The 19,516-nt window shown below is 38.6% G+C and overlaps 1 protein-coding gene across 2 annotated transcripts in view; it reads left to right on the top strand.

The window, feature by feature from the left end:
* The window catches only part of PAK2 (p21 (RAC1) activated kinase 2), an 85,663-nt gene that overhangs the window by 50,787 nt on the left and 15,360 nt on the right, over positions 1-19,516 (top strand). For both annotated transcript variants that reach the window (XM_078350585.1, XM_054245518.2), the window contains exons 3-10: positions 8,105-8,205; positions 9,190-9,337; positions 11,216-11,247; positions 12,389-12,496; positions 14,047-14,179; positions 16,881-16,944; positions 18,296-18,344; positions 18,820-18,932. In XM_078350585.1, the coding sequence (XP_078206711.1) occupies positions 8,105-8,205; positions 9,190-9,337; positions 11,216-11,247; positions 12,389-12,496; positions 14,047-14,179; positions 16,881-16,944; positions 18,296-18,344; positions 18,820-18,932 (748 nt within the window). The remainder of the gene's footprint in view (positions 1-8,104; positions 8,206-9,189; positions 9,338-11,215; positions 11,248-12,388; positions 12,497-14,046; positions 14,180-16,880; positions 16,945-18,295; positions 18,345-18,819; positions 18,933-19,516) is intronic.

Raw genomic sequence — 19,516 nt, 5'->3', positions numbered from 1 at the left:
GGTTGCAGTGAGTTGAGATTGTGCCACTACACTCCAACCTGAGTGACAGAGCAAGGTTCTGTCTCAAATTAAAAAGAAAAGAAAATTCTCCCAAAGAATTAAACAGAAATACAAAGATGGAAAATATGAGAGAAAAGATAACAGTTAAAAGATCTAACTAATGACAATTAAGTGGAGGAAACAGCAACTTCTAGTTCCAAAATGGTGGTGTAGAAGCACACTGGCTTCACTCACTCTGCCCTCGCCACCACAGAAAACCAAGAACATGCAGCACTAAGATTGTTACCAGCAATATCCAAGAACTCAAATATGAGAAAGAGACAGTTCCCTGGGCCACAGAGAAATGAAAGAATGCCAACCACGCTATAAGAATTGGACTTCCATATCTGCCACACCCCCTCCTCCAGTCTGAATGACACCAAGTCTGGGAAAATCTCCCCCAATTCACAGTTTCTGCACAGGAAAAAGTGAAATTGAGGAGGACAACCACCTTCCCCACCATCTTGGGTTCCCTGGCAGGAGACCCATCCCTGCCTTAGTCCACAGGAGGCATAGGGAGAAATACTTCGAGGACAGCCAGAGGCAAAGGAGGGAGGTGGGATTACTATTCCCAGCCTTGGAAACCCTGCTTTATAACTCAGCCAAAGGAGATGCCAAATCAGAGCAGCTGTTCAGCAACATGTGTTATAGGAGGTTTATTCCACAGCATCCTTGGACAAGAACCCTAAGCTATCCTCCCTGTACTGCCACCAGAATATCCCCTTGGGGACTCCTTTCTCCCATTTAGGATGAGCTGCATTCTGCTAGAACCAAGGCAAACCTGGGTTTACGGTGCCTTTTAGTGCTGATAAGGAGGCAGCACCCTAGCACGGGGGTGGGGAAAAGAAAGAAAATCAATGGGTAAATTATAGAGAATCTCTAAGCAAACATATCCAATAAAAACCAGAATAAATATCCTCATACTTTTTTGGAAAATGGCTTAAAATGTTCCAAATTTAATGAAAACTGTAAACCCACAGATTCAAGAAATTTAACAAAATTTGAGCATAGGAAACATGAAAACTACACCAAGGCTTACAGTAATCAGATTGTTTAAAATCAGTGATGGGGCTGGGTGCAGTGGCTCACACCTCTCATCCCAGAATTTGGGGAGGCCAGTGTGGGAGGATCACTTGAGCCCAGGAGTTGAAGTTTGAGACCAACCTGGGCAACATGGCCAAACTCCATCTCTACAAAAAAAAAAAGAAAGAAAAATTATCTAGTCATGGTGGTGTGTACCTGTACTCCCAGGACATGGTAGGCTGAGGCGGGAGGATTGCTTGAGGCCAGAGGTTGAGACTTTAGTGAGCTGAGATAGTACTACTGCACTCCAGCCTGGGTGTCAGAGCAAGACCCTGTTTCAAATAAACAAACAAAAGAACACAGTGATAGAGAAAAATTTTAAAGCTACCAGAAAAAAAGACTCATTATATGTAGAGGACAAAGATAGAGCAATCACAGACTTTACGTAAGTAACAGTGCAAGCCAGAAGACAAAGAACAGCATCTTTAAAGTATTTAAAGAGAAAAAAAACTGTCAGCCTAGAATTTTATACTAGTGAAAGTGTCTTTCAAAAACCAAAGGAGGAGGCCAAGGTGAGGTGGCTCACGCCTGTAATCCCAGCACTTTGGGAGGCTGAGGCAGGCAGATCACGAGGTCAGAAGATGAAGACCATCTGGCCAACATGGTGAAACCCGTCTCTACTAAAAATACAAAAAAATTAGCTGGGCGTGGTGGCGCACGCCTGTAGTCCCATCTATTCAGCAGGCTGAGGCAGGAAAATTGCCTAAACCCTGGAGGCGGAGATTGCAGTGAGCCGAGAGCACGCCATTGCACTCCAGCCTGGGTAACAAGAGTGAAACTCCGTCTAAAAAAAAAAAATGTGTGTAAAAGCTGAAAGAGTATATCACCAGCAGACATACTATAAAAAATGTTAAACTAAGTCCTTGAGGCAGAAATAAAGTGATGTCAGATGGAAATGTGGACTTACAGAAAGGACTGAAAAGCACTGGAAGTGGTATATCCCCTGACCTTTCTGGCACCAGGGATTGGTTTCATGGAAGACAATTTTTCCACATACCCAGCAGTGTGGGGGAATGGCTTCCAGAGGAAACTGTTCCACCTGAAGTCATTAGACATTAGATTCTCATAAGGAGCACACAGCCTAGATCCCTCACATGCTCAGTTCACAGTAGGGTTCACACTATGAGAAACTAATGCCACTGTTGATCTGACAGGAGGCGGAGCTCAGGCAGTGTTGCTCGCTCACCTGCCACTCACTTCCTGCTGTGCAGCCTGGTTCCTAACAAGCCTTAGAGTGGTACCAGTCCATGGCCTGGGGGGTTGGAACCCCTGTGGTATGGGTTCTTTCTTACCTAAATTTCTTTGAAAGATAATGATTTGAGTTTTTAAGAAACAAAGCACTGATACACCTTGTAACATGGATGAATCCCAAAAACATGAAGTTAAAAAAAAAGTCATTCACTAAAGACTGCATATTTTATGGTCCCATTTATGTTAATGACCAGAACAGGCAAACCTGTGGAGAAAAAGTAGATTCGTGGTTGCCTGAGGTTTGGAGTGGGTCAAGGGCTGAAATGGGGAGTAACTGCCATTAGGTAGGTACAAGGTTTCTTTTGGGTATGATAAAAATGTTCTAAAGTTAGATTGTGATTATGATCGCATAACTCTAAACATACTAAAACCCATTAAAATGTACAATTTAAAGAGGTGAACATTATGGTATGTAAAGAGATACAGTTTAGGAAACAACTGAGTAGATAAAAGGGAATCTCAAAAAATACTTAGTGCAGAAGAAGGCAGAAAAGATTGATAAAAACAGACCTACCTACAGGAAATCTACTTTAAAACATAAAGCCACAAAATAGATCAAAATAAAAGGATAGGAAAAGGTGTGCCAACAATTCAGAGAAACCTGAAGTGGCTGTATAAACAGCAGACAAACTAGATTTTAGAGCTAAAAAATACTATCAGTGATAATAAGGAAGGTTGTTATTTCTTAATAGGACGCGTTCATTAAGATGATATAATAGAACTAAATATTTATGTACTTAATAACAGAGCTTCAAAATTCACGAAGCAAAAACTGAGAGGATTTCAAGAGGAAACAAGTTCCATTATAATTGGATATTCCAATACACTTCTCTTAGTAATTGGTAGAACAAATAGACAAAAAATCATTAAGGATATATAACATTTGAACATAACTAACTGTCAGACAACTTGACCTAATAGGCATTTATAGAACACTCTACCCAATAACAGCAGAATATACATTCTCTTTAAAGACACATGAAGTCTACTTTTTTAAATTCTCAAAAATGTTGGCCAGGTATGGTGGCTCACACCTGTAATTCTAGCACTTTGGGAGGCCGAGGCGGGCAGATCACTTGAGGTCAGAAGTTCAAGACCTGCCTGGCCAACAAGGTGTAACCCCATCTCCACTAAAAATATAAAAATTAGCAGGGTGTGGTGGCAGGCACCTGTAATCCCAGCTCCTTGGGAGGCTGAGGCAGGAGAGTCGCCTGAACCTGTAAGGCAGAGGCTTCAGCAAGCTGAGATCACACCACTGCACTCCAGCCTGGGCGACAGAGTGAGACTCCCTCTCTAACTAAATAAATGAATGAGTGAATGATTTAAATCATACAAAGTGTGTTTTTGTGACCACAGTATAATTCAGTTAGAAATCGGTCACTAGAAGGTCTCTGAAAGTACTTGGAAAGTAAAGAAAGCACTTCACAAATAAATCAAAAAGATATTTAGAAAATATATTATGCTGAGTGAAAATTCAAAATATCAATATTTTTAGGATACTGCTAAAAGCAGTACTTAGTGGAAGATTTAGAGTATTGAACACCATATTCGAAGAAAAGAGATTTTAAATAATTGACTTTAAGCCATCTTAATAAACTAGAAGGGAAGAGCAGATGAAATCCAAACTAAGTAGAAGAAAGGAAATAATAAAAAGCAAAATGGGAATAAATGAAATGGGGGAAGACAGCAGAGAAAATCACTGCAACCAAAAGTAGATTCATTTAGAATATCATGAAAAGGGATAAACCTGCAGCCAGATGGGCAGTGGTGAGGAGAGACAAATTACCTGGATAGAGAATGAAAGAGGTGGTGGCACCCCTACAGATTTTATAGATATTAAAAACCTAAACTAATGGTATGAACAAATATGTACCAATTATTTTCTCTTTCTCTCTCTCTCTCTCTTTGGAGAAGGAGTCTTGCTCTGTTGCCTATGCTGGAGTGTAGTGGTGTGATCTTGACTTGTTGCATCTGCCATCTCCTGGGTCCAAGCAATTCTCCTGCCTCAGCCTCCCGAGTATCTGGAATTATAGGCATGCACCACCACACCCAGCTAATTATTGTATTTTTAGTAGAGACGGGGCTTCACCATATTGGCCAGGCTGGTCTCAAACTCCTGAGCTCAAGTGGTACCCCCACCTCAGCCTCCGAAAGTGCTGGGGTTACAGGTGTGAGCCACTGTGCCTGGCCAGTGTTAAAATCTTAGCAAGATTTTAGCAATTGGAATTTAGTAGTGTATAAAAAGAATACTATATCATGACCAAGTGGATTTCGTTGGTTTAATGTTTGAAAATCGATTGATGTTACTTACTATATTAATACAGTAGAAGGATAAGCCATATGTTTGTCTCAATATGTGTAGAAATAGCATTCGACAGAATCTAATATCCATTTCTGATAAAAGTGTTCAGCAAACTTGGAATAGAAGAGAATACCTTTAGTCTCATAAAGGACACCTTTTAAAAACCTACCACTAGCATTGAACTTAAGGGTAAAAATGAGAATTTTCCTCTTAGATCAGGAAAAATAAAATTCCTCTTTATCCACTTTTATTAAACAATGTACTGAAGGGTCTAGCTAGTGCAGTAAGACAAAATAAAAAGAAATTTTTTTAAAGAAAATGAATAAAAGAAATCCAGATTGGAAAGAAGTAAAATTGACTTTATTTACCAACAACATGATTGAATTTTTATAGGAAAATTCTATATTTACAAAAATACTAGTGTAAGTAAGTATGATAAGGTTTCAGGATATAAGATTAGTATTCAACAATCAATTGTGTTTCAGTATGGCAGCAATGAATGATTAAAATGGAAATTTTTTAACTGCCGTTTGCAGTAGTATGAAAAATCAGGAAATATCAAGGCAGAAATCTGATGAAACAGTGACAGATCCGTACACTCTACACTGGTAACTACTTCTCTGGTTTGAATGTGTCCGCCAAAGTTTATGTGTTAGAAATTTAATCCCCAGCACAACAGTGTTTAGAAATGGGACCTTAAAGAGGCAGTAAGAGTGTTCACGGGTGGATTGATGTCTTTATTGTGGATGTGAATTGGGTATAAAAGCCAGTTTGGCCCTTTCCTGCTCTCTTTCTTGCAAGGTGATCCCTTCTACATTATGACACAGCTAGAAGGCCCTCATCAGATGTGGCTGCTTGACCCTTGATCTGGAGGACTTTCCAGCCTCCAGAAGAACTGTGAGCCAAATAACTTTTTTTTTTTTTTTTTGAGACAGAGTCTCGCTCTGTCACCCAGGCTAGAGTGCAGTGACAGGATCTCTGCTTACTGCAGCCTCCGCCTCCTGGGTTCAAGGGATTCTTGTGCCACCATACCTGGCTAAAGTTTGTATTTTAGATACAGTGTTTTGCCATGTTGGCTAGGTGCTTCTTGAACTCCTGGCTTCATGTAATCTGCCCACCTTGGCCTCCCAAAGAGCGGGGATTACAGGCATGAGGCAATGCTCCCAGCCAGCTTCTATTGTTTATATTAATAAATTGTCTAGACAGTGGCATTCTGATAAAGTGTGCCAAACCAATAAAGACAGCTGCAATCATTGCCGAGAGAAATTTTAAAAGACCTAAATAAAGATTTACTGTTTTCATGGATCAGAAAACTTGGTGTTGTTAAGAAATAAATTCTCAGCCAGGTGCAGTGGCTCATGTCTGTAATCCCAGCTTTTGGGAGACCAGAGCAGGTGGATTACTTGAGGCCAGGAGTTTGAGACCAGCCTGGCCAATATGGTGAAACCCATCTCTACCAGACATTACAAAAATCAGTGATCAGCAGGGTGTGGTGGCACATGCCTATAATCCCAGCTTCTCAGGAGGCTGAAGCAGGAGAATTGCTTGGACCTAGGAGGCAGAGGTTGCAGTGAGCTGAGATCATGCCACTGCACTCCAGCCTGGGCAACAGAGTGAGTCTCCCTCTGAAAAAGAAAAAAAAGAAATAAATTCTCCCTAACATTCATCTGTACATTCATTCCAATTCTAATCAAAATTTCAACAGGCCTTCTGTAGAAATTAATGAGCTCATTTTAAAATTCATACAGAAATGCAGAGGACCCGGAATACCCAAACAACTTTGACAAAAGAAAAAGAAGACTTATGTAACATAGGTTCGATGCTTATTATAAAATGGCAATAAAATAATCAAAGCAGAGCCTCCAGAGATAGACTCATACGCATCCAGACAATTGACTTTTTGTTTTTTTGAGACGGAGTCTCGCTCTTGTTGCTCAGGCTAGAGTGCAGTGGCACGATCTCGGCTCACTGCAACCTCCGCCTCCCAGGTTCAAGCAGTTCCCCTGCCTCAGCCTCCCAAGTAGCTGGAATTACATGCTTGTGCCACCATGCCTGGCTAATTATTTTTGTATTTTTAGTAGAGACAGGGTTTCTCCGTGTTGCTCAAGCTGGTCTCGAACTCCTGACCTCAGATGAACCACCCACCTCGGCCTCCCAAAGTGCTGAGATTATAGGCATGAGCCACCCCACCCAGCCTGACAATTGACTTTCAACAGAGGTTCTAAACAAGAACCAAAATGGCGTTGGCCTTCTAAATAGCACCTGAAAATGCTGAGGGTGAAAAAAACACATTTCCAACCTAAATATATTTTTATATATGTATATATATAATTAGCAGGAACTATCAACTAAAGGGATAAATCAAGAGGTGGGAAAACATAAGATCTGGAAAATAGATTCCAGTACAGGTAAGAGTAAGGGGATGTCATAGGACAGTAACTGCACAGGAAGCCTAGGCATGAGATTAAAGCAGGAACAACTGGGGGGGGGTGGGGAGGAATTGATGTGTTGGAATTTACAGACAATATTATTGATAGGTGTGTGGCAGAAATGTTCCAGAAATAATTTACAATCAGGCCATAGAAAAACTGAGTAGTTTTTAAATGTGGTGATTAGTAACTCCACTAGAAAGGAAGGATTAGGGTGGCACAAAAAGGAGAGGTGGACTTCTAAACTACTTGTCTTTACAGTGTATATTATCTGCGGAGTCATCGTAATGCAAATCTTACTTCCCACTGAATGTAGCTGAGTAGAAATTGGGTTTGCTATGTTTGCTGTCCACATTGCTCAGGATCTGAGATGTAGCCATATGTGAAAGAACTAGTGTCCTAAGCGGGTGTCTTTTCTGCATGTGCCCTGTTACTCAGGTCACTCCATGTGCCTCCTCATCAGGATAGTGTTTGGTTGTCTCCATCCCTGCTTTATGGCAGGACAGTCTGCTTTACTTCATTTACCAGTTTCCTATTAGCCAGTGTTTTTAGGGGAAATCTTTTCTAGAATAACTTTGATCCTAATATGTTTTAAGAAAAATACAAACATACTAGGCCAGGTGTGGTGGTTCACGCCTATAATCCCAGCATTTTGGGAGGCCAAGGCAGGTGGATCACCTGAGGTCAGGAGTTTGAGATCAGCCTGACCAACATGGTGAAACCTCATCTCTACTAAAAATACAAAAATTAGCCAGGTGGAATGGTATGCATCTATAATCCCAGCTACTTTGGAGGCTGAGGAAGGAGAATTGCTTGAACCTGGAAAGCAGAGGTTGCAGTGAGCTGAGATCGAGCCATTGCACTCCAGCCTGGGCAACAAGAGCAAAACTCCATCTCAAAAAAAAAAAAAGACACATTAAAAAACCAACAATAATTAAAGTGCCTTTACTAGTCTTGTTTAATAGGCTGATTCTTTTTCTTTTTTTCTGATGCCCTCTAGGAAGTAAAAAGAAAGAAAAGGAACGGCCAGAAATTTCTCCTCCATCTGATTTTGAACACACTATCCATGTTGGCTTTGATGCTGTTACTGGAGAATTCACTGTAAGTTTACCTAGTTTGGGCCTATTTATAACATTTAAAATAGCACTCAAACATTTTCTTTCATTACTAAATTTGAAATTAACACTTCAGACTGGGCTCACATCTGTAATCCGAGTACTCTGGGGGAGACCAAGGTGGGCGGATCACTTGAGGTTAGGAGTTCGAGACAAGCCTGGCCAACATGGTGAAACCCCATCTCTACTAAAAATACAAAAAAAATAGCCAGGAGTGCTGATGTGCACCTGTAATCCCAGCTACTTAGGAGGCCAAGGCAAGAGAATCTCTTGAACCCAGGAGGCGGAGATTGCAGTGAGCTGAGACCACACCATTGCACACCAGCCTACGCAAGAAGAGCAAAACTCTGTCTCAAAAAAACAAACAAGGCCGGGCGCGGTGGCTCACACGTGTAACCCCAGCACTTTGGGATGCTGAGGCAGGCAGATCACAAGGTCAGGAGTTCGAGACCAGCCTGGCCAATATGGTGAAACCCGATCTCTGTTAAAAATACAAAAATTAGCCTGACATGGTGGTGCATGCCTGTAATCCCAGCTACTCAGGAGGCTGAGGCAGAAGAATAGCTTGAACACAGGAGATGGAGGTTGCAGTGAGCGCTGAGATCATGCCGTTGCACTCCAGCCTAGGCAGGCAACAGAGTGAGACTCCATCTCAAAACAAAACAAAACAAAAACAAAAAAAATAAATTAACATTTCTATCCATATGTTAACTATGAATTCTTAAAGCTTTTTGCTTTTTAAAAAAGTGTTAGTGGTTGGATATATTGTTTTCCTAGAGAGCAGAGCCTATTATAGTTACGCAAAACAGACTTAGAAAAATCGAACTTTAGAAAACTAGATCTTTTAGAGTTTAGTCAAAGTTATACTCAGAGGATTGGTTTGTTTTGTCTGTTTTGTCATTTATCTCTGGAAATTAATTTTATTGAATCAATTTAAACCATAACTAATTACTGAATATCTTTTTGTTAGGGCATGCCAGAACAGTGGGCTCGATTACTACAGACCTCCAATATCACCAAACTAGAGCAAAAGAAGAATCCTCAGGCTGTGCTAGATGTCTTAAAGTTCTACGACTCCAACACAGTGAAGCAGAAATATCTGAGCTTTACTCCTCCTGGTAAGACAATGGCATAAGGCTGAATCAGATGGAGATTTGTGAAGCACTTTTAGATGAAAAGATTACTTCTGGAAAAATAAAAAGCTAATAAACTATGGTTCTTGTCCATACTTTTTTCCCCTGGTTAGATTCTACCTTCTATAGACTGATCCAGGGCAGTTCTGAAGCATAATTTGGATCTGTGAATTATATTAATATCATAGGTTTGCAGAAATGGGAGTTGTTAAATATTTTGGCTTTTTGTTTATTTGGTTTTTTATCCTCTTTGTTTTTTATTTTTATTTTTTTTTCACTTCTCACTGCTTTTAAATGACTTCCAGCAATCAAAAGAGAAGACGCTGATTGATAGACATGTTTATGCTAGAAATATACTTATTGTTAGTGGGACCAAGAGAAAGGTTGTTTTGCACAGATTTGAACTAAAAAATGTTTAGGTTCACTCAAAAAATGAAACTCATAAGTATGCAGATAATAGAATATATGTATTTTAGTATATAAAATAGATAAATCACATATAAAATAAGCATTAGAATTAAAAGGATTTATACCTCAGAATTGGAATATCTGGAATAATCTATGTAGTCCTAGTAATGTAGATTTTACTTTGTGGATAAATGTAGCTGGATGGAAATTGGGTTTGATTTACTTTGTTTTCCCACTTGCTCAGTATCTGAGATGTATGAGAGAACCAGTGCTCTTAAGAATTGGTATAGTGGATTTTTTTAAAATAGTTTGTTCAAATAAAGATCAGAATAAAGTTCACACATTGCAGTTGGTTGATAGATTTGAATCTCTTTTGGTCTTTAGGCTTCCCCTCCCACACACTGGTTCATACTGTCTTTTCTTGCAGTTTGTTAAAGAAACAAGATCATTTGTCCTGTTTCCCTCAGTTTAGATTTTGCTCACTACATCCTCAGGATGTCATTTTTAAGTGTGTTTCCCTTTCTCTGAAGTCATACATGTGGTTTTCAAACACAGTATGATTGAGGAAAAATCATGCGTGTTATTTTAATTGATGATGCTTAATGTTTGCATCCTCACAGAAATAAAGGCCATGCTCAAGGAAGAAATGGAAATCTTTTTGCAAGTGATCTTGACCTTTTTTATTTAGTCTAGAATGCCCTTAGGAAAAGGTCAGACATGTTCCTAGAACTTTTCTATCAATCAGTAAGTCTGCAGATTAGTAATTTTTATGAAAAATCAATGATTGGCCACAAAATAGTAGCTTATTTTCATCTGGTACACATACATTTGTGTGTGTGTGTGTGTGTGTGTGTGTGTCTCCAGGCTTTTTTAAAAGAAAAAACTATGTCAAAATTTTACTTTGCACAATTGTCATTGTCTTAATGGTTTCAGTAAGTTCCTCAGCAGTTTTCTGGAAGAACTATCTTTATGAATAAATTTGTTTAGTTTTAATAAATACACATTGATAGGTATAGTTTCAAATAAATTGTGATAGCTTTGTTGAGGTATAAGTTGCATGCAATACAGTTCATTCATCAGTTCATCACTCATTTTTAGTAAATTTATAGTTTCATTTAGATTTCAGATTTATTACCTTATTCTTATATAGTTTTGTTTTGTTTGTTTTTTTTAATGGAGTTTCACCACATTGTCCAGTATGGTCTCAATCTCCTGACCTCGTGATCCACCCACCTCAGCCTCCCAAATTGCTGGGATTACAGGCATGAGCTGCCATGCCCAGCCGGTCTTACATAAATTCTTATTTGACTACTTGTGTTGTCATTTTTCTCAAGAGTTAATTCAACTTGAAATCAGTTTAAGAATATTTTGCTTTCTCTATTTTATTTTTTTCCTTTTGTCGTATAAAAGTGCTATTTCTTGAATTGCTAACATTATGTTTTGTTTCATATTCAGAGAAAGATGGCTTCCCTTCTGGAACACCAGCAGTAAGTTAATGATATTTTTTCTTGTAGCTCTTGTTCTGATTTAGGTTACCCAAGACAAATCTCAGTTTTTATTTTGCTTTCTAAAATAGATTACAGCCATCAGAGGTGACTAACTACCCAATAGGTGTTTTTAGCTAGCCACTGATTAGTTGCAGAAGCTATATTAAATAGAAATTCCTTGATATGATATTTAATGTAACTAAAATTTGTAATGACCTTCAGAACTGTTAAGCTGCTTTTGGTAATGTTAACATATACAAACAAGCGTGAATACAAAAAACTTGCTAGCGTATATTTTCCTCTCTTACCTTGCAGTTCTTCTGCTACTATTTTACTGAATACAGACTATGGAAAGGTACTGAACAGTTGAAACTTTCAGTCTTCAGAGTCATCTAAAACTAAGTTATTGCATAAACACAGTCACTTCTTGGAAGTAGTTACTGTTTTATTTGCAGTTCCTCAATTGGGAGGAAACAGTCTCCTTGGAGTTTTATATTATATTTTATTTTATTTATTTTGAGACGGAGTCCTGCTGTGTCACCCAGGCTGGAGTGCAGTGATGTGATCTTGGCTTACTGCAACCTCTGCCTCTTGGGTTCGAGCAATTCTCCTGCTCTAGCCTCCTGAGTAGCTGGGATTACAGGTGCATGCCACCACGCCCAGCTAATTTTTTTGTACTTTTAATAAAGATGGGGTTTGACCATGTTGGACAGGCTGGTCTTAACCTCTTGACCTCAGGTGATCCACACCTTGGCCTCCCAAAGTGCTGGGATTACAGGCGTGAGCCACTGCGCCTGGCCAAATCTGACTATTTTAAATGTCACCAAATGACTCTGACATGCAAAGCCCTAGAGGATCTTTGATTTTGGTCTTAACAAATAATATTGTTTACTTAGTTTATTACTAAGGGTAAATTATACTTTATTTAAAATATTTGGTATTCAACATATATGTTTCATAAACTTTTTCATAATGTTAGATTATAATTCTGTTCAGTTATATAAATATGAGCTAATGAGGTTTAATGGTTTTGAAATGAGCTATCAAAGAAGTAAACTTTTTGAAGTATATTCAAAAAGGGAGACAGTCACATATAAGCCTATTTGACTTGTTTGCCTTACTTTGCTCATAATAAATGCAGTTGAATGCCAAGGGATCAGAAACATCAGCAGTAGTGACAGAGGAAGATGATGATGACGAAGAAACTGCTCCTCCTGTTATTGCCCCACGACCAGATCATACAAAATCAGTGAGTGTTGATCAGTGAACTAGGCTGTGTGTTTGTGCATGTGTGTTTTAAAAAACAGCAGTCTGTATTTGACTTACAGTGATTGGTTTTAAAAAGTCCTCAAGTTTATGGGCCGGGTGCGGTGGCTCAAGCCTGTAATCCCAGCACTTTGGGAGGACGAGGCGGGTGGATCACGAGGTCAAGAGATTGAGACCATCCTGGTCCACATGGTGAAACCCCATGTCTACTAAAAATACAAAAAATTAGCTTGGCACGGTGGCACGTGCCTGTAATCTCAGCTACTCAGGAGGCTGAGGCAGGAGAATTGCCTGAACCCAGGAGGTGAAGGTTGCAGGGAGCCGAGATCGCGCCATTGCACTCCAGCCTGGGTAACAAGAGCGAAACTCCATCTCAAAAAAAAAAAAAAAATCCTCAAGTTTAAAATAATTTAGTATGGGGAAGTTTAAGAGATCTGTAATCAAAGAACACTCACCAAAAACTAGTTTTTTGAAGATTAAAATGTGATGTGTCTTTAAAAGTTAACATACTGGCCAGGCTCAGTGGCTTACACCTGTAATCCCAGCACTTTGGGAGGCCAAGGCGGGCAGATCACCTGAAGTCAGGAGTTCGAGACCAGCCTGGCCAACATGGTGAAACCCCGTCTCTATTAAAAATACTAAAAAAAAAAAAAGTTAACATACTTACCTCACTGGGCTTTTTTCTTTTTATAGTACATCTTTTCCAAAGGGTTCATCTGTTTCCCAAGCTTACTCTGTTTATCTCAATGTAGATAACTACTAAATCTAATACTTAGATCTTTCCTCTTACCTAGATTATGCATTTTAATCTCCCATTTCACACTTCTCTCAAAGCCTTGATGTCATTCAAAAGGCAATTGAGAATGAAATTCCTAACCAGGTAAGGGAGAATTTTTTAAATGATGACCTTGAATGGAGCCAAGAAAAGAGGAATGACTGCAACTGCCATTCTGCTCCCTGCACTAATATAAGTAGAGTGTGGGGAAGGTGTTATGCCAGGGGGTGGAATGTGCTCATGGCACCATAGGCAGGCAGAGCCCTGAGGACTGCCTCTGGATGCTGAGCTGATGGCAGAGGACTCCATTTTTTTTAGCTGTTAGACCTGGCTGTTTGAAATGAAATGGGTGGTAGGCATTATAATTGTTTACAAATTTTCGGGGGAATTAATAATAGTTCTTTCAACATCAAGGTTTCTGTTATTTTGCATTTTAATTACATTTGTAATAAAAACGTTTTAAACTGTGCTTTTTGATACGTTGTTACATCATTTTAGATCTTCACATACTTAAATTTCATTCATGGACTTGCTGTTTTGCTAGACAACTTTTCAAATGTATACATGCTATGACAAAAATGTTTCACATTTATTCTTAGTTACACATCTCTTATATCTGAAAATAGTGTTCTTATAATTTAGAACAGTGGAAAAGAGAACTTAGTTCAGGTTAAACATCAAAGAACTGAATAGTGTGCCAGCAAGAATATCTGAAAACGTTATTCCTCAAACCTTAGTAATGAACTGTATCTCCACAGATTTACACACGGTCTGTAATTGACCCTGTTCCTGCACCAGTTGGTGATTCAAATGTTGATGGTGGTGCCAAGTCTTCAGACAAACAGAAAAAGAAGACTAAGATGACAGATGAAGAGATTATGGAGAAATTAAGTATGTTATCTACATTTTACATCGTTGTTAAATTGTTAACAGCTCTTAAACCATTTGGCCCAGGTGGATTTGAACTTAGACCTTACATTGTGACTTAAAGTATAAACAGATTGTTTTCTTATAGCAACAATAGCTTCAGTTATAATCTAATGATGTCACTGGGTGCTGTGGCTCACACCTGCAATCCCAGAACTTTGGGAGGCTGGGGCGGGGAGGGGGGAGTGGATCACCTGAGGTCAGGCGTTTGAGACCAGCCTAGCCAACATGGTGAAACCTCATCTCTACTAAAAATATAAAAATGAGCCAAGTGTGGTGGCACGTGCCTATAATCCCAGGTACTTGGAGGCTGAGGCAGGAGACTCACTTGAACCCAGGAGGTGGACGTTGCAGTGAGCCAAGATTGTGCCACTGGGCCAGGTACAGTGGCTCACGTCTGTAATCATGGCATTTGTGGAGGCCGAGGTGGGTGGATCATGAGGTCAAGAGATCAAGACCATCCTGGCCAACATGGTGAAACCCCGCCTCTACTAAAACCACAAAAATTAGCTGGCCATGGTGGTGCACACCTGTAGTCCCAGCTACTCGGGAGGCTAAGGCAGGAGAGTCACTTGAACCTGGGAGTCGGAGCTTGCAGTGAGCCAAGATCATCCCACTGCACTCCAGCCTGGCAACAGAGCAAGACTCCATCTCAAAAACAAACAGAAAATACAAAGAATGCTTACTGGCCAGGCGCTTCGGCTCACACCTGTAACCCCAGCACTTTGGGAGGCTAAGGTGGGTGGATCACTTGAGGGACTTGAAGTCAGGAGCAAGACCAGCCTGGCCAATATAGCAAAACCTTCTCTACTAAAAACACAAAAATTAGCCAGGCATCATGGCAGGCACCTATAATCCCAGCTACTGGTGGGGCTGAGGCAGGAGAATTGCTTGAACCTGGGAGGCAGAGATTTCAGTAAGCCGAGATCGTGCCACTGCACTTTAGCCTGAGTGACAGAGTGAGACTCAGTCTCAAAAAATAATAATAAATCAAAAATAATAATTAAAAGAATATTAATCTAGCGGGATCAAGGAAAAATACTTTATGGAAGGATTGTTTTAAGCATTTAGGCTGGGCATAGTGGCTCAAACCTGTAATCTCAGTACACTGGCTGCCCAAGATAGCATAGCTTGAGTCCAGGAGTTCAAGGCCAAACTGTACAACTTAATGAGACCCTGTCTCTACCTTAAAAAAAAAAAAAATAATAACCAGGCATGGTGGTATGTATTCCCAGCTAACAGGGAGCCTGAGGCAGGAGGATTGCTTGAGTTCAAGGATGTAGTAAGCTGTGATTGTGCCACCGTACTCCAGCCTGGGTGACAGAGTAAGACCCTGTCTCTAAAAAATAAACAATCATTTATATGCCCTAGGTTTATTTGCTTTTGATTTATCAGTGCTTTCAAGTATAAACCTGGCTTTTACTCTTATTCTTTTTTTTTTTTTTTTTGAGACAGTTTCACTCTGTCTCGAGGCTAGAGTGCAATGGCGCAATCTCAGCTCACTGCAACCTCTGCCTCCTGGGTTAAAGCAATTTTCCTGCCTCAGCCTCCTGAGTATCTGGGACTACAGGTGCCCACCACCACACCCAGCTAGTTTTTGTATTTTTAGTAGAGATGGGGTTCCACCATGTTGGCCAGGCTGGTCTCAAACTCCTGACCTCAAGCGTGAGCCACCACACCAAGCCTACTCTGTTACTCTATGGGCATATAGGAATTCTTGTAGGAGAGCTGCTACTTAAAAAAAAAAAAAAAAAAAAAAAAAAAAGATTAACTAGAATCCTAATTGTCGTCATTCATTTGTCACTTTTAGCTATCACATCCCCAGGCTTTTTGATATCTTTTTGCTCTTAGTCTCTTATTGTGGATCCTGTTCCTTTGCTTATTGACTTGAGGTTGGATACCTACATAAAATTATTTATGTGAGTTTCCTTGATATGGTCCTATCCTTTTTACCTTGAGCAAGTGAAAGTTTAGTGTGATTTTTCTTACATTTTGACTACTAGTAATAATATAAATTATGATTTTATGTTCAGCTTTCTAATTTTAAAACTTGTTTCTTGTGACTTTGAACTTTCCTAAAACTACCATATGATTAGTTTATGTTAGAGCATAGTAATCTTTATGGTAGTAAGTGGTTTTCTAAATATATTGAAAGATAGATGATATATATACTGGAAGAGTCAGAAAGACCATTTAGGGTTTAGATAGCCCTTATTATTTCTAATACTAAGTAGTTTCAAACTTACCTATTAACAGATATGTTAAAATATATCTATTAATATATTTCAGTCTTATAGGAAAATAGAGTGACCAGCTTGTCAATTTTCTTGAGATTACCTGATTCTAAAGCTGAACATCCGAGAACCTAATTAATCTCTGGCAAACTGGTGCAGTCTTTCCAAACTGTGACCATTATTGAGTAAATTAGTTAGGAGGTCTAACCTAATGGAAATAATGTGTCTTCTTGTTTCTGATACTTTTAAACTTTTATTATGTATTTATGTTTCTTTAGTGTTTTGTGTTTAAAACATGTTATTTTTGAAACTTAGTGTTATGTTTGAAAACCACATATGAAAAAGTGGAGTTTATCAAAAGGAATAATAATATCAAAATTAATTTACACTTAAAATGCTTGACTGAGCTTCCAGCTTTTTGTTTATTCTAGGAACTATTGTGAGCATAGGTGACCCTAAGAAAAAATATACAAGATATGAAAAAATTGGACAAGGGTAAGTATTTGTGACTGTGTTACCATAATATTCATTCTTGGCTTTATAACATGATATTTCTTTTTCCTGCTGACATTGAGCACTTATAGTATTCTGTGAGCAGTACCCTTGGGGATTTGTGTAAATAAATAATGCAGTTATTTCTAGATGCTATTAAAAAACTGTGCTAGTTGTTAGCAGTGACTGTATATCTTTTTTTTTTTCTTAAATGACGTTTCTCATTCATGGTAAAGGATTGGTTAGAGGGAAGAATTGTCCATAAAATATATTTAAAAGACAGTAAGAATATTTACTGCAGGATTATATGCAATTAAAAAGGTGCATTTCAATCATGTCCTTGAGTATTGACTTTTGAGTCTACTGGTCTGATTTTGTTCTGTAGTTTGTATTTTTTAAGTGTACTGACTAAACGTTTTTCTGTTGCTTGGAAGCAAATAAACACTTTAGATTTTTAATGTTATTAAACTCTGGAAAGCATTCTGTGAATTTAGAGTGAGTGCCGAAGGTATTTTTGAAAACTTCGATTTGAGTTTTTCTTTTTTTTTTTCTTTTTTGAATTGGAGTCTCACTCTGTCACCCAGGCCGGAATGCAGTGGCACCATCTTGGCTCACTGCAACCTCAGCCTCCCAATGTGTTAGGATTACAGGTGTGAGCCACAGCACCAGACTTGAATTTCTTCCTAACAGCTAAATTCAATTTCAGCACTGGTTTTTGTTTTGTTTTGTTTTAAGGAGAATTGAAGGTTATCCTAATATTTTTGAGTATTAATGAACAAGCAATGCCCTGCCATATGGATGGCCATCACAAATCCAGTGTTGAGTAACAAAAGCAAATTGCAGAATAATATGTGAAATGAAACTATATGACATTTAAAAATTAGGCAAAGTATATTTTATAGGGATACATACCTGGGTCCTTTGTAGTTAAAAGTATGGAGAAATGCATGGAAATGATGAACGTCAAATACAGGATAAACACCAAATACAGATCACCTTTGGGTGGAAAGAGGCTGCTATTGGAAAGGGCACATGAGAATCTTCAAATTATTTATAGTTTTGGTATCTTAAACAGGGAAGTATTTAAGTATATGTTATATATTTTTTTCTTGCTCTTTTTTCTCTACATTTTTATAGGTCTTAAATATTTCAGACATAAGTTTTGGCCATAAGGAGTGCTTCTTTCTTTTCCCCCCATCCCTTTCCTTATGTTTTTGCTTTTACTCCTTTTAAGCACATTAGGTCTCAACTGTTCTTTAATTCTTTTTTAATTGCTTGAAGTGTAAAGTCTTTGGATATTGTAAATGCTAGTGATTTATAAACCTTAAATCTGGTTGTGTGTTTTCTCCCATAGGGCTTCTGGTACAGTTTTCACTGCTACTGATGTTGCATTGGGACAGGAGGTAGCTACTTTGTCATACCTCTGGATGTTACCATTATTTTGTCATATAGGTGGAAACTAGATAAAGCTGAGAAGAATCAATAGGAATCTCTTAAGTTGAACATGTTGTAAGAATTGCTCTATGTATTTATAGCACTTCTGTCATTAAGGAGAACAAAGAATTGTGAGTTTAATGTCATAAACAAGCAAATATTTAACAATTGTTTTATCAGCTTGAAGTGAAAAGAGGATTAATTCTTAGTGCTGGATTGACTGTGGGTGGATTAATCAAGAGAAATCTAAAAATGTTTAGGCTCTATACATTCCAAAGCATTGTGCATAGGCAGTTTTGAAGTAAAAGTACTAGCTCTGAGTAATAGTATTGTATTGTGTAATACAACGTATGTACCATAAATTAAATTATTAACTGGCTGGTGTTTGTAATTTTCTAAGAGAATTCATAGGCCTGATTTTTTTCAATTCTGTTTTTATTATAGGTTGCTATCAAACAGATTAATTTACAGAAACAGCCAAAGAAGGAATTGATCATTAATGAGATTCTGGTGATGAAAGAATTAAAAAATCCCAACATAGTTAACTTCTTGGACAGGTAAACATGAATATTTCTTAAACATTGGAATAAAAGTGTAGACATTTTATATCCCATGGTTTGAAGGGTTAGCCACTTCAGAAGAAACTGTCAGTGCTGAGAAATAAGATTGAAGAAGGAAGAGGACAAGTAAAAATAACACATTGCAGTTTTAGAAGGTTTTTTCTCTACAAAGTTATTACTTGGCAAGTGAGAGAAGGCAGTTAAATGAGGGCCATAGCTGGTGGTGTTTATATTCATTGCAAATGACCTGAAGCGAAAACAAGAATGGTTGGCTGTGATTCATGTTTTGATTATCAGAGAGGACTGGTCAAAACTTGTAGATAAATTTTTATTTCAAATGCTATCCTTCGTGGACAAATTGTCTATCTATCAAAACCTCATTTAGCTTAGGAATTCATGTTAAACAACAGACCAAAAAGAATAGAAAATGATGTATATTGGCCAGATGTAGTGGCTCACACATGTAATCCCAGCTACTCAGGAGGCTGAGGAAGGAGAATCACTTGAATCCAGGAGGCGAAGTTGCAGTGAGCTGAGATCACACCACTGTACTCCAGCCTGGGCAACAGAATGAGACTCCA

This window comes from Callithrix jacchus, chromosome 15 (assembly GCF_049354715.1).
Source record: "Callithrix jacchus isolate 240 chromosome 15, calJac240_pri, whole genome shotgun sequence".
NCBI lineage: Eukaryota > Metazoa > Chordata > Mammalia > Primates > Cebidae > Callithrix > Callithrix jacchus.
Note: the sequence above shows the minus strand (reverse complement) of the source record. Positions and strands in the feature narration are given on the sequence as shown.